Here is a 13,753-nt window from a genome sequence, read left to right as displayed (position 1 = left end):
CACATGCCAGACTCCAAGGACCTGTTTTTACGAGTGTGTGTGGTTCATCTTATACTCCCCATACCAAGATCTGCTTTGATAAATTGAAAAAGGTCAGGCATGATCTTCTCAACTTGGTGCTTTTGAGATTTTCTACTGCCAGTGCTCCTTATTCTCCATGCTACGCCAGGAATGGTCTTCTCCCCTGGGTTAGTCCAATTAGGGCCAAGAAACAGCCCTCCAGTGTTCCATGGGTCAGGATCAAGTTAAAGGTAGGGACAGGGTGATGGAAACATAAGGAGTGAAGCAGGAAGGAAATTGGCAAACCTCTGAGAGGAGAACAAGTTGACTGGCCTCACCAAAGTGGAAATCAAGATGGATATTTAGAGATTCTATCATAAGAGAATAGAAATAGCTAGGAAAGGGATGTAGCACAAGGCTGCCATGTCTTGCTGCCCAGGTTACAGACTGCCCCACTCTAGGGGCTCCATTCACATAGATGACAGACCAGTGAATCCCATGCGCTATGTCCCTGTATACTAGTGGAGCCTACATCTGATAACCACTACCAATGATAATCTCAGTAGTGATCTCATACTTAACCAGGAAGGACGAATTCTTACTGCAGATGCCTTCCTTACATGCCCAGATGCTGTGAGAAGCACAATCAAGAAATTGAGGCACCACAGACAGGAAAGCACTTTCTTTTTTGGCATATGTTTACTGGCATGCCTGTATCGACTCCTTTGCAAGGGTGATGCTTCTTACTCGCTCAAGTGGCTTCTTTAAATACTTTCTGCAGTCAAATGCTCTACCCCTGAGCCATACCCCCTCTTTTAAATACTTTCTGGATTGAGGTCTTTTAAAATTGTTTTGAGTCGAGGTGTAACACGCTCAATTAAGTCCGTACGTCATACATATACACGCACAAACACACGTATACAGAGAGGGGGGGGGTGTGGGGAGCATACCCACCCAAATACGCAGCTTGGCTGGTGGACTCGGCCAGCCCCCCCTCCCTGCGCAAGTCTTTGCCCGCATCCCCAGGGGTGGAGCAGTGGGCGGGGGAGCTCTCCAGCATGAAGTTCTTGCTCCTGGATGTGCTGATGATCCGCGGCGGCAGGAGTACGTTAATGACCGTCTGCAGGAGCAGCTGCACCTCAGGCTGCTCGAGCCATGGGCTGTCTACGGGGCAGCGTTCGGAAGACGGAAGCGGAAAGAAAAGCAAGTCATGAGCTAGGCTTTGCACATCAGACCCAGAAAAGTTTAGCTCTCTTTCCAGTTCCAAACTAGAACACTCTAGAAATTTGGGTGTTTCCCCACCAAGTACAGCTTCTCCTCTGGACAGACACCGCATTCCTGATACTGGGTGTTCTCTCCATAGTCAGCACCCGAGGCTATATATTCCTAGCCAAATCTCTGCTTACCATTTCAATCTCCTTTCTCTTTTCTGCTCAAATACTCACAACGTATTGTTTCTACATTTGAGATAAGCTTTTCCTAAAAGAAAAATCCCCCAAGAAGGAAAGGTAATGAAGATCGATTGAAATGTAACAGCAGTGGCAGGGTTTAGACTAACCCGAATGGCAGGAAATTATAAAGTCCATTTACTTGTCAATTCACACCACACTGTATTTCAGTTAATACCATTTTCTTAACGGAAACAATGGTCTCCCAATTTTTGCTGTACTGAAGGACATGTCTTCTAGGAACTGGAACAGAGAAACTCTTGACCCAGGGTGGCTAAATGGAAGTGAAAGAAATGTTCTCTTTCCTAAGATAACCCTGTTTCAATCATTCGGATCGACTTCAGTGACGGCCTTCTTGGGAAAAAGAATAAGAAATAACAGCCTGACACTTAAGAAAACACAACAGGGATAAATTTCCTTTAGTTAAATTAATCAGACCTTTGCTTCCAGATCCTACTGTGAGCACAAATGGGACGAGTAGATTTAAAAGCATTCCCTCCCTTCGCTCTTGATTGGTGAATGGGGAGATCACATGGCTTAAGGGAAAATCTTCTTTTAAAGCCTGTGCAGCAATAATAGAAAAAAAAGATTAATTGACCCCCACACCCATTCGATATGTTTGTTTTTTTCACAGCACGATGGAGACGGTGACTCCCTGTTGGCTGCTCCTGGAAACTATGAGTTCAATAGCACAGCATATGAGATTCGCTCAAAACTGATACTTTACCATTTGCTTGCCATAACTGACAGTTATAGACCTAAAAAAACAGTAACATCTTGAATATTAAATGTAAAATTGTAATACTTTTGGCCTGGTACAAAAACAACTGCATATCCCCTTTCATTTGCTCCATGTGTCCACCAAAAATATTTTAGCAATAAAAGAGAAAGAAGAAAAATGAGAACTTGCCACCTGTTCCATTTGGGAGTTATTTAAAAGCCCTCTGACCTTTGCATAAGGCCTTTTTCAAACCAGAAAGGAATAGGTAATGTAGAAAGAGAGAAAGGAGCTCTGTACACAGGTTGTAAACATGGATCACTTTAGGGATCGTTTCCCTTCTGCACGGTAGCCAAAATTCTTGCTTAATTTCTTTTCTACCATCACCCATCCTCTGGATGATGGACCATCAAGCTGAGTAGTCAGATAATGGATGCGTCGTTATTTACACCAGTTGTGTATTTCCCATCAGTCACAGAACTTTCTGATGATCTACCACTCTCTAAAGTTAGGTGACACACAGAAAGAGGCAGGGGAAAGAGGCAGTTCGCACTTCTCGCCTTGGGAAACGATTGTTTTAATTTTAAGAAATAGAATAACTGGGAGATTAAAAAAAAAAAACCCACAATATTCAACCCACAATCATTCAAGTAAATTAAGATATTCAAAGCCTAGTAGTAACATTTGAAAGAATTTCATATTGCAATTCTTTCTGCAAATCATTTAAAACCAGACTCTGAATATTACCATTGTGAGCTGATTATCTGTGAGCCATTATTTTCCTAAGGTTTTGCCCACATCTGAAATGACTTCAGTGGCAGGACTACACGACTCTGCTATTTTTGAGATCTCGAGAAGAATTACAGAAGCACAACTTAGGGCCAAGCTCAGGACTGAAGCGCCAAACCTGTAAAAGTTTGGAGCCGTTTACACTTTCGTGTCACAGGTTTTGCCCAGCCTTTGCAGAAGAAGCAAAGAGAACACCATGATCTGGTGCCTCAACCAGCGACTCAATGAGCGTGACAAACAGGTAAGGCAGTCACACCTGTATCTGCAATGCTACAAGCCGGACAACAGCTGTGCTGAAGGGCAGAGGTGGTGAGAGATAAGGGCTGAGATGAAGAAGGGGTAATCCATCAGCAACACTGGAAGGTCCTACCACTCCCATCACCTGAAATACAAACAGAGCACATGACCAGCCTTGACTACTGCAATTTCATTTCAAGCAACCGTAGTAAGGGAGTCTCGTTCAAGAATCATAATGATGATAATAAAATCATAATGATAATCATAATAATTTGAAGGTTGGACATGTTACTTTCAGTCTGTTCTCGTTGCCTTCTTCAGAAGGCAGGTAATGTCTGGAGTCCGATCGAACGTGACACTGGATTCAGCCAAGGTTTTGTAGAATGTTGTTTATAGCTAACTGTGTGTATAATGAGAGATGAACCAAAAACTATGCTAATCAGGAGACTGGACATACTTACTGGTGGATTCAAAGGAAGGCAGTCCACAGTTCGTTAATGGAGCAAGAACTGACAACGATGATGGCATAGCGCTATGTGCACTGGGCATTCCAGCTATAGAGTTAGTGCTCAACTAGCTAAGCAGCAGATCCTACTTAATGAAATGCTCTCACATGACTTCTACATCGTACAAAACCTTGCGGGGACCAGACTCTAGATATTACATCAATGATAAAAAAAATTATTTTTTTTCTTCCCATAAATCCTAGACTGGCCGACTCAGAATGTCATTTTGCACTAAAAAAGAAAAAAGAGTTCTCTGTGCATTTTAAAGCCCCCCACCCCAGACTACCTCAACTTCTAGCCAATTGTGCAGTCTCCACCACCCCACTCTCCAACTGGCAGCCCTCAACTCTCAGCGCAACGGGAAGAGGCAAATTGTCAAAGTAGTGCGTGGGAAGCAGCACACCAAAATCCCATCTGTGTAGGGATGGGCCCTTCAGCTCCCCACGCACCACCTTGAAATGTACCTCACTGTTTTCAATGTCGCCTGAGCCATCTGTTTTTGTGGGTAGGTAGGGGCACAAAGTGGTTGACCTGTAAATCTTCAAGTCAGAGAAATCAATAGCAGAGTGACATTTTGCAAAGTTTCATAAGATTGCCACTTGGCTACTCACCAGATTGACACAGACATTGATCAGTGACCTAAGGTGAGGCAGGAAGGATATGATTGGCTGCCTCTGAAGTGTCAAACAAACCCCTTCAATCAAATTGCTGGCAGGCTCCCACTCAACCTGTCGCCTGGAATACAATATAGGAGCCATTAGCGGCGTGGCTCCCTTCTGGAGTCCGTCTGAAACAAGTGAACGAGACAGTGATTCTGACGCCATCTAAGACAGGACGGGTGTCTGAGACGACAAAGTGCTTCACACGGGATGAAGTTTACCCATGTTGTTCCAAAAGCACAGAGCACACTGGGAAGGGAAGAAGATACTGAAAACGTAGCAGAGGCACTCCTGCCCCACTCGACTAATGAGACAAAATCTATTGAAGAAAAAAACAGAGATGATGAATGGGTTGCATTTTAGGTTCCCTGGTGTTAGCTTTGAGAGAGGGTAGAGGACTGCAATTTTAGGAAACCCATCCTAGGAGCCATGACTCCCAACAGACCTAATCTGACCACAGGCTACATTTCTGAAATCTACTGATCGCACTGCAATTGATCTCATCAGATTTTATACCAGTATACAACTGATCAGATTTATATGGTTTAACTCCTGCCCAAACCATGACATTACAAGAAAATAGTTCATTTAAAAAGTGTTCCTTCTTGGCCTCCTAAGAAATGATATTTTTTGGGGGGGCTACTTTCTAGGGTCATATAAATGGCATAAATCTAAATCCAATTAGATGAACATGGGATTTTCTGTAATAAAAGCCAATCTAGTCTGTAATTGTCTCAGTACCAAAAAAAGCCATCCCCATGGCACCCAAATAAACAGGTTGGGTTTTACTGATATCAACACTATTTCTAATATCCTGGAAGCAATTTCTAAGCTCACATGTCCTACCAAAACAGAATATCTATAACGACAAAATAGAAATGTTCATAAATGAGGAAATACTGGTATCCTGATTATCAAGTAACCCACAAGGTAGGTTTCAGTCAACATTTCCCTTGTTGAACTGAGATCACCAGAAGAAATTAAATCGAAGGCAACCGCAAATTCTTAGGATGCACCCCCCAAAATTACCTACAATTGACCCCTCTACTGTTAGGAAGCATGATGTTCTTTACAACTGGGCTTGATTATATGACAAGTGAGTCAACCTATGGAGATGTCTGACATCTTTATGTACCAAGTTATTTAAGAAAAAGAATTTATTTTGACACAACCTTGTAAGAATTATAAGACTGGCTATTTGCCAATAGGCACAAATGTTCCATCCGGACCATTAAAAAAAAGTAGGTGTGCTATAAGGACAGACATTTCCATGCCACTGAAAAAAATAACCAATGTGTAGGCATTCGTCGTCACATTATAAAAGAATATAGGAACAAAATATCAATTACTGGAATGAAATCTTTCAATTTCTTTTTTACGCTTCCAACAACTCCTGACTGCTGCAAAAATGAACAAGAACACAGGCTAAAATCTGGAAAAGTACCAGCAAATGGAATGCTAAGCACTACAAATTCTTGGGCAAGAGTTGCATGGGTTTTGGGTTAAGTTTAAAGGGACAGAAAATGTTCTCATTAACCCAAACTTGAAATTCCTCAATTAGTAGGTTTATTAACATTTAGCCAGGTGAACCGTCTGTTCATGGGTCTCCAGATTGGACTCAGATCTCCAGGGAGTCTGATTCCGAGGCATCCTGGCATAGACAGGGAGGCTATCAGTAGGTATTTCAGGTTACTGAACAGAGATCAAAGGGTAATCATGTTAATTTTGTACCACCCTGAATTAGATGGAATGGTAAAACTTAGGTCTTTGTTATTAATCCTGGGATTTTTTTTTTTTTCCAGCTGCTATGTGGCTGCTTATTGTTAAGATTCGTCATTTCTCTAAACTGGTATCTAAAATACTATGTCAAAGCCAGTATTTTTTGAACCCTGAATTAATTTTTCTTTTCTCTTCCGTTGTTTTATTTGTAAGGCACACCCTGCCTTATTTCAAAAGAAATTGAAGGATACTCACTGAATTTCTTATGTGTGTCAGATGAGGAACATGATAGCTAAGATATGAACAGATTTTTCAAGATGAACAACATATAATTCGAAAGAATAGATTATTTCTTCAGAAGGTAGACCCTGCTACTTATACATTCAGATACTTGGTTAGCTACGCACATACACCAACAGAAAACTGTCAAGTCATCTGTTCAACTCCAGATTGCGCTGGCATCTTAAAAGATGATAAGCCCTCACTCTGAAGCTTGTAGTAGTAACAGCTGACTGAGAGGCCTCCTTACCTCAAAGTAGGCATCTTATGAATTTTGTTGAACATTCTATCCAATCTCTTTAAAATGAGGATAAGGGCTGGCCTCACTGCCTCGGCTGTCCAGTCCGTAATGGGCAGCATCTCCATGATGTAGCGCCGAAGCCCGCGGCTCTCCATCGTCTGGGTGTCGTATGGCGCCAGCTTCAGAAGGGAGTGTGCAATTTCTGCCAACCTACATGTGTTTTTTTGTTGTTGTTTAAAGAATAAGCTTAGAATGTCACAATGAGAATTTTCCCACACAGCAGCATGCTAATCACCCTCCTTCCAGCACACCAGCTCCCTGAACTAAAAACATTCTTCCCTCTGCCTTCTACCCCTCAGCTCTTCCTGTATGTACCAATATATGCTGGACACCTGCACATATATATTAACAGAGAACCACGGACTATTCCGGAGGGGAAGTGTGAATAGTAGTATCTGAAGAGGAAGCTAAAACCCAGAGAGATTAAGTCCAGGTCAAACATATCTAGAGAATACGTATACATGCATATGTATATGAGGGTATACACACAGAAATACATACCCACATACATGTACATAAAAGGTACGTATATGGGGGTGCCTGGGTGGCTCAGTGGGTTAAAGTTTCTGCCTTCGGCTCGGGTCATGATCCCAGGGTCCTGGGATAGAAACCCCACATTGGGCTCTCTGCTCAGCAGGGAGCCTGCTTCCTCCTCTCTTTCTGCCTGCCTTTCTGCCTACTTGTAATCTCTGTCTGTCAAATAAATAAATAAAATCTTTAAAAAAAAAAGGTATGTATATACACATATATGTATGCTAAAGAGAACCCAAACTATAATGTGTAACAAAATCACTAATATCAAGCGTCCAAGTAAGCTTCATGCCTTCCTAGCTCCCACCCTACCCATAGTCAGTCAAAGGCATTTTATAAAACATAGTATTGGTTTTTGTTGGAGCCGAAGGAGTTCTTCAAACTCATTTCCTTTCCTTTCCTTTGAAGTCTCTTCTCTTTTTTACTTATACATGGATCCTCCTACTCTGCTGTTTTTGTTTGTTTGTTTTTAAATAATTGACCTAATTGGATTGTCTGAATGGCTTTGGTTTGTTGTCTCTTTCTCTCAAAAAAAATTTTTTTTAAAGATTTTTATTTATTTATTTGACAGACAGAGATCACAAGTAGGCAGAGAGGCAGCCAGAGAGAGAGAGAGGAGGAAGCAGGCTCCCTGCTGAGCAGAAAGCCCGATGTGGGGCTCGATCCCAGGACCCTGAGATCATGACCTGAGCTGAAGGCAGAGACTTTAACCCACTGAGCCACTCAGGTGCCCCTCTCTTAAATATTCTAACTCAGTTCCACAAAGGGACTGCAAAATGGAAAGCACGTCCTCCAAGTGTAGCCCTGGGTCTGTCACCTGACATAGGTCCATGCTCTGTGTCCTAAGTACAGGACTCCCTGAGAGTGAACTGACTTAACAGGACTGGTTTCAGGTAAATGCAATAGTTGGTTAACTAAAAATAATGTCAAAGCTAGACATGGATGATCCACTTCCAAATAATACAAATATAATGGCATATATGGTCTTAAAAAGACAACTGGATTTAATTTTATGTGAAGGAGAAAGCATTTTATTTATTTTTCAACCAAATTTTTCGTGTTACTTAACTTCAATTTTTGTTCCATAGAGTGAACATACAGTGTTACGCTAGTTTCAGGTGTACAACAGAGTGATTCGGCAATTCTATAGATTACGCAGTGCTCATTATAAGTGCACTCTTGGTCCCCTTCACCTATTTCACCCATCCCCCACCCTCCCCTCTGGTAACCATCTGTTTGTTCTCTAGAGCTAAGAGTCTGTTATTTGGTTTGTCTCTTTTTTTTCTTTGTTCCTTTGTTCCTTTTCCTTTCCTTTCTTTTTCTTCTTCTTCTTCTTCTTCTTCTTCTTCTCTTTCACAGAGAAAGAGAGAGAAAGAGCAAGTGAGCAGGGGTGGGGAGATGCAAGAGCAGAGGGAGAGGGAGAGAAAGAATCTTAAGTAGGCTTCATGCTCAGTACTGAGCCAACTCGGGGTTTGATCTCAAAACCCTGAGATCATGACCTGAGCTGGAATCAAGAGTGGATGCTTAACTGACCGAGCCATCTAGGCACCCCACTTTGGTTTTTTTTTTTTTTTTTAATTCTCACCATAGCACATACCCTCCAAAGTGCCCACTTTGTTTCTTACATTACACATATGAGTGAAAGCTTATGGAATTTTTCTTTCTCTGACTTATTTTGCTTAGCATTATACCCTTTAGATCCATCCATGTTGTGGCAAATGGCAAGATTTCATTCTTTTTCTATGGCTGAGTAATATTCCATTATATATACCACATCATCTTTATCCATTCATCTATGGATGGATACTTGGGTTTCTTCCATATCTTGGCTATTGTAAATAATGCTGCAATAAAAAGAGGTGTGCATTCATCTTTTCAAATTAGTGTTATCATTTTCTTTGGGTAAATACCCAGTGGTGGAATTACTGGCTCACAGAGTAATATTTTCAATTTTTTGAGGAAACTTCATACTGTTTTCCACAATGACTGCACTAGTTTGTGTTCCCACAAAAAGTGGTGGGGGTTCCTTTAAGAAAAAAACATTTTAGGGGTGCCTGCCTGGCTTGGTCAAAGGAGCATGTGACTCTTGATCTCAGAATTGGGGGTTTGAGCCCCAAGGTTGGTGTAGAGAGTATTTAAAATCTTTTTTTTTTTTTTTAGATTTTTATTTGTTTATTTGACAGATCACAAGTAGGCAGAGAGGCAGGCAGAAAGAGAGAGGAGGAAGCAGGCTCCCCACTGAGCACAGAGCCCGATGCGGGGCTCGATCCCAGGACCCTGGGATCATGACCTGAGCCGAAGGCAGAGGCTTTAACCCACTGAGCCACCCAGGTGTCCCGAGAGTATTTAAAATCTTAAAAAAAAAAGCATTTAAAAATTTTATGATTCTTCCCTACCAAATACATTGAGTTGTTGCAGAATGTATAGAAGATGATATTAAGAGGCAATGTATACCCATTCATGGTAATATCTTGCTGTATGATTTGTATGCTGTATGATTTGAGCTTAATCTTTAAAAAAAAAAAAAACTCATATCCTAAAAAATATACCCAAGACTCTTATCACAGTGGCTGAAATGTCGATATTCTTTAAGGTACTGGAAATTCCTTTGAAAACAAATTAAAAAGGGTAAGTAAGCCACTCTCACCAATTATCTGAATCTTTGGCTCGAATCAGGATATGCCTAGCCAGGCATCCAAAGTATCCTACGAAGTGGAGGGAGATTCTGATGGGAAAAGGGAATAGAGAGGCCTAATGTTGCCTAGAAGAGCACTTGTACGTGACGCCATCAGGAGGCATCCATACATTGACGGTTTTCATACCTGTTACTAACAGAGAAGAGGATATTCCAGATAACAGGACATCAGAAATAAGCTTTTCTATTTTTTCTCTCCTTTTTTTTTAAGACTACTTTTCAGTAATCTCTATACCCAACATGGGGCTCGAACTCACAACCCTGAGATCAAGAGTTGCATGCTCCACTGACCAACCAGCCAGGAGTCCCAAGATTTTCTGTTTTTTGTTTGTTTGTTTGTTTTGTTTTGTTTTGTTTTTAAAGCAAATTTGCTTGGAAAAGCCCAGAAGGTATAATCCTCAATCTTAAAGTTGAAAGAGATCTTAATAGCCCTGAGGCAGTGGGGTTCCATTTGTGGAAACCCTGACTGGATCCTCTTACTTTAAAAAATTCAGCTTAAAGTAGAAATAAAGGGTATCATTTCTCAGGCCTCACCCAAGATTTAATAAATATGGCCCAAGGATTGGGCCCAGAAATCTGCATTATTTTTTTACCTTAATTTTGAAAAACTTGAACATGTATATACAAAGGTAGAGAGGCAAGTATATAATGCACCCTCATGTACCCATCACCCAGATTTAACAATGTTCAAATCATAGCCACTCCAGTTTCATTTATACCCACAATCACCCCTCCCCACTACCCTGAATTACTCTGAAGTAAATCCCAAGCATCAAATCATTTTATCAGTACATATACTTCAGTATGTGTCTCTAAGGTTAAGAACTTAAAAAAATTAACCACAATACAATTATGACAGCTAACAAGTTAAAAATAATTCCTATAAAAAGAAAGATATCCAGTCAGTTTTCAAAATTCCCACCTTATTTCATAATTCTTAAATACACTTTTCTTTAAACAGATCACAATAAAATAAGCCCCATAACATTTCAATTGATTGATATTTCTCTTAGGTCTCTTCGACTACGTAGGTACCCTTCTTCTGTTTTTTTTCCCCCCAATGTTTTTATAATTTATTTCTTGAGGAAATGGGCTGTTACGTAACATTTTCCACACTCCAGATTTTGCTGATTGAATCTCCTTGCTATCATTTAATCTATCCCATTGCTTCCGTATTTAATCAAATTGGTAGTTACACTAGGGCTTAGATTAGATTAGGTTTTGATTTCCTAGCAAGTGTATTTCATAGGTGATATGTCCTTTCACCAGGAGGCACATGATTCCTACTTGTCACTCTTCATGGTGTTAGTTGCCACTAGTGACCACTGCACACATCCATTAATTTATTAGAAGTAGCACACTAGCAATATTGTGTCATTCCTTTTCTCAGGTATTATCTATAGCATTTTACTTTTTTTTTTTTTTAAGATTTTATTTATTTATTTGTCAGAGAGAGAGAGGGAGAGAGAGCAAGCACAGGCAGACAGAATGGCAGGCAGAGGCAGAGGGAGAAGCAGGCTCCCTGATGAGCAAGGAGCCCGATGTGGGACTTGATCCCAGGACGCTGGGATCATGACCTGAGCCGAAGGCAGCTGCTTAACCAACTGAGCCACCCAGGCGTCCCTCTATAGCATTTTAATAAGGTGAAATTTCTCTTTGATTACTTCAGAAGACATAGGACAAATGCTTGAAAGGACTTACGGTTTAAGAGCCCTAGGCAATTCCAACAGGCGCTCTGGTTTAGGAATCACAGTCAAGCCACTGTTTCTCTAACACGTGGACTACTCTACAATAACTTCATCTGACTAGTGCCATGGATGGAGAATTCACCACTGCGTAAGGCTGTTCTCACCATCCGTGGAGGTCTACGCTCCAAGAAGCTCTTCTCATATTAGGTTCCCAATTCCCTCAGTTTCTTCCACCTAGCTTAATCTGGAAGCATGAATTCAACCCATCTTCTCCATGGCAACCCTTCATTATCAAGAACTAGTTATTGTCTTGTCTCCAGACTGAACATTCACATTGTCCTCCTGGAAACTGTGTGTGAATGTGCATGTCTTAAATCATTTTAAAAGCCTGTGTGTTCTTCTGTTTATCTCTTCCTCGCAAATGTGTCATGCAGAAAATTATTTAATTTTTCGGTTGTTTGAATGACAGATAAGAGCATATCTCCATGCACACATTTCTTTTTCCCTTATTATTTTACAGATAACATTGAGAAATGCCTGAGAAAGGATCAATCTATTTTAAGCATGAAAAACAGTATTTAGAACTGAATTTGAGTCATTTTATGCATTACTACCTGAATTTCTCTAATCCCTCTGGTGGTAAAAATGAATGTGCATTGAGCGTAACACAAATATTTCCTTTAATATAGTCTTTGCTGTACTAGCACATGGATAATCCCTTGGTAAAAAAATATTCCTATGGTCATTTCCCAGTGAGAACACAAGAGATTTTCCCATTGAGAGGGAGAGTTGAAGAGAAGGAGGCAGGGAGGGTAGGGAGGGAGGGAAGGGGAGAGAGGAGGAGAGATGGAGAGAGAGGGACAAAGGGAGAGTGGGTGGGAGAAGACAGAGAGAGAGAGAGAATGCGAGCGAGCTGGACTTGCAGATCTCGTTATCCTGCTATATATATGTACACACACACAGACACACACACACACACACACACACACACACACACACACACACATATACTGCTGCTTTGGCAGCTCTGGTTTGGGCAAATGAAGCATTAAATTCCCATAGCACAGAGACTCTATCTAATCAGAGATCTCTGAAGTCAACCATATATTTTGCTACTGCAGGAGTACAGACTGCCTCTTGCACTGCCTCTTGGTTCTCTGGCTTGAATCAAAGACTTCATGTAAATATCTCCTCTATCTCTTCCATTATGCCATTCCTGTTTTTATCAATCTTCTTTCCTTGAGTGATACTATCCATTCTTACAACTTTAAACAGGACCTATGTGCCCACGGTTCTTTTACATATATCCAAATGTATATTTAATTTATAAGAAAAAATCTATATAATACATTTTGGTTGGTGCAAGGTCAAAGTATATGGGCGTATCCCTACTTAGCAACATAGAATATCTCTGTTTGGCCAGAGATCATGGCAGTTCCTCTTTTTTTTTTTTTTTTTTTTTTTAAATCAAAGTCTTGTTGTGAGAAACAGCATTGATAGAGGTCACTTAGTCTGTTTCCTGGCAATAAAAATTCTGCCTCTTCTCCAATAGGCAATGAAATAATTGTGCTTTTGAAAGACAATATCTTGGCTTCAGATAGGTTGGTCTTGATGAATTGCATTATGATGTTATGCCAACTTTCAGTACTGACAGGCTTCCAGCCATGCGAAACTAACACTTTATCTACACAAGGGCGTTGTTCATTACACCACTCTTTCCTTTTAACAAACACCAACCAGGAGACATTTCTTATCTTCGTATTTTAGAAAAGTAATTTTTTATTGAACAACCAGGTGTTTTTTATCTTATTGACACTGATTTTGTAATAGGTCATTTCCTCCTCATTGCTTTGACAACTTGTAAGCTCAAAATCAAATTTATGTTCATGAATGGCATCTAATCTGATCAAATCATATAGATTTCCTGTGTTAATATCATCATAAACCTAATTATTTCCTTGCTAATTTTCCACTTTATTCTGACTCTCTAATTTGTATATTCTATCCCTTTGTTTAATTTTCTAAGTTGCCTCAACTGTTTTATAAAACGATAAATACATAGATATATACACATGATCCAGAGTACTTGCAACAATGCATTGTAGTTACTTTCTTATGTGTGCTGCTTGTGCTAGACTGTGGTCATGGGGAGACCCAGGACTTTATTTTACATTCCCAGTGTC

General features: G+C 40.5%; 1 protein-coding gene across 2 annotated transcripts in view; it reads right to left on the bottom strand.

Annotated features, from left to right (window-relative positions):
• Positions 1-13,753, bottom strand: part of LOC111151748 (unc-80 homolog, NALCN channel complex subunit) — a 227,295-nt gene that overhangs the window by 23,499 nt on the left and 190,043 nt on the right. For both annotated transcript variants that reach the window (XM_022509965.1, XM_022510038.1), the window contains exons 51-55: positions 6,606-6,806; positions 4,310-4,433; positions 3,212-3,337; positions 1,887-2,010; positions 955-1,164 (exon numbers count right to left, since the gene is read on the bottom strand). In XM_022509965.1, coding sequence (XP_022365673.1) covers positions 955-1,164; positions 1,887-2,010; positions 3,212-3,337; positions 4,310-4,433; positions 6,606-6,806 — 785 coding nt within the window. The remainder of the gene's footprint in view (positions 1-954; positions 1,165-1,886; positions 2,011-3,211; positions 3,338-4,309; positions 4,434-6,605; positions 6,807-13,753) is intronic.

This window comes from Enhydra lutris, unplaced genomic scaffold, assembly GCF_002288905.1.
Source record: "Enhydra lutris kenyoni isolate GAN:26980312 unplaced genomic scaffold, ASM228890v2 scaffoldscaffold1, whole genome shotgun sequence".
NCBI lineage: Eukaryota > Metazoa > Chordata > Mammalia > Carnivora > Mustelidae > Enhydra > Enhydra lutris.
The sequence above is the reverse complement of the archived record's forward strand: the minus strand, read 5'-3'. Positions and strand labels throughout refer to the sequence as shown.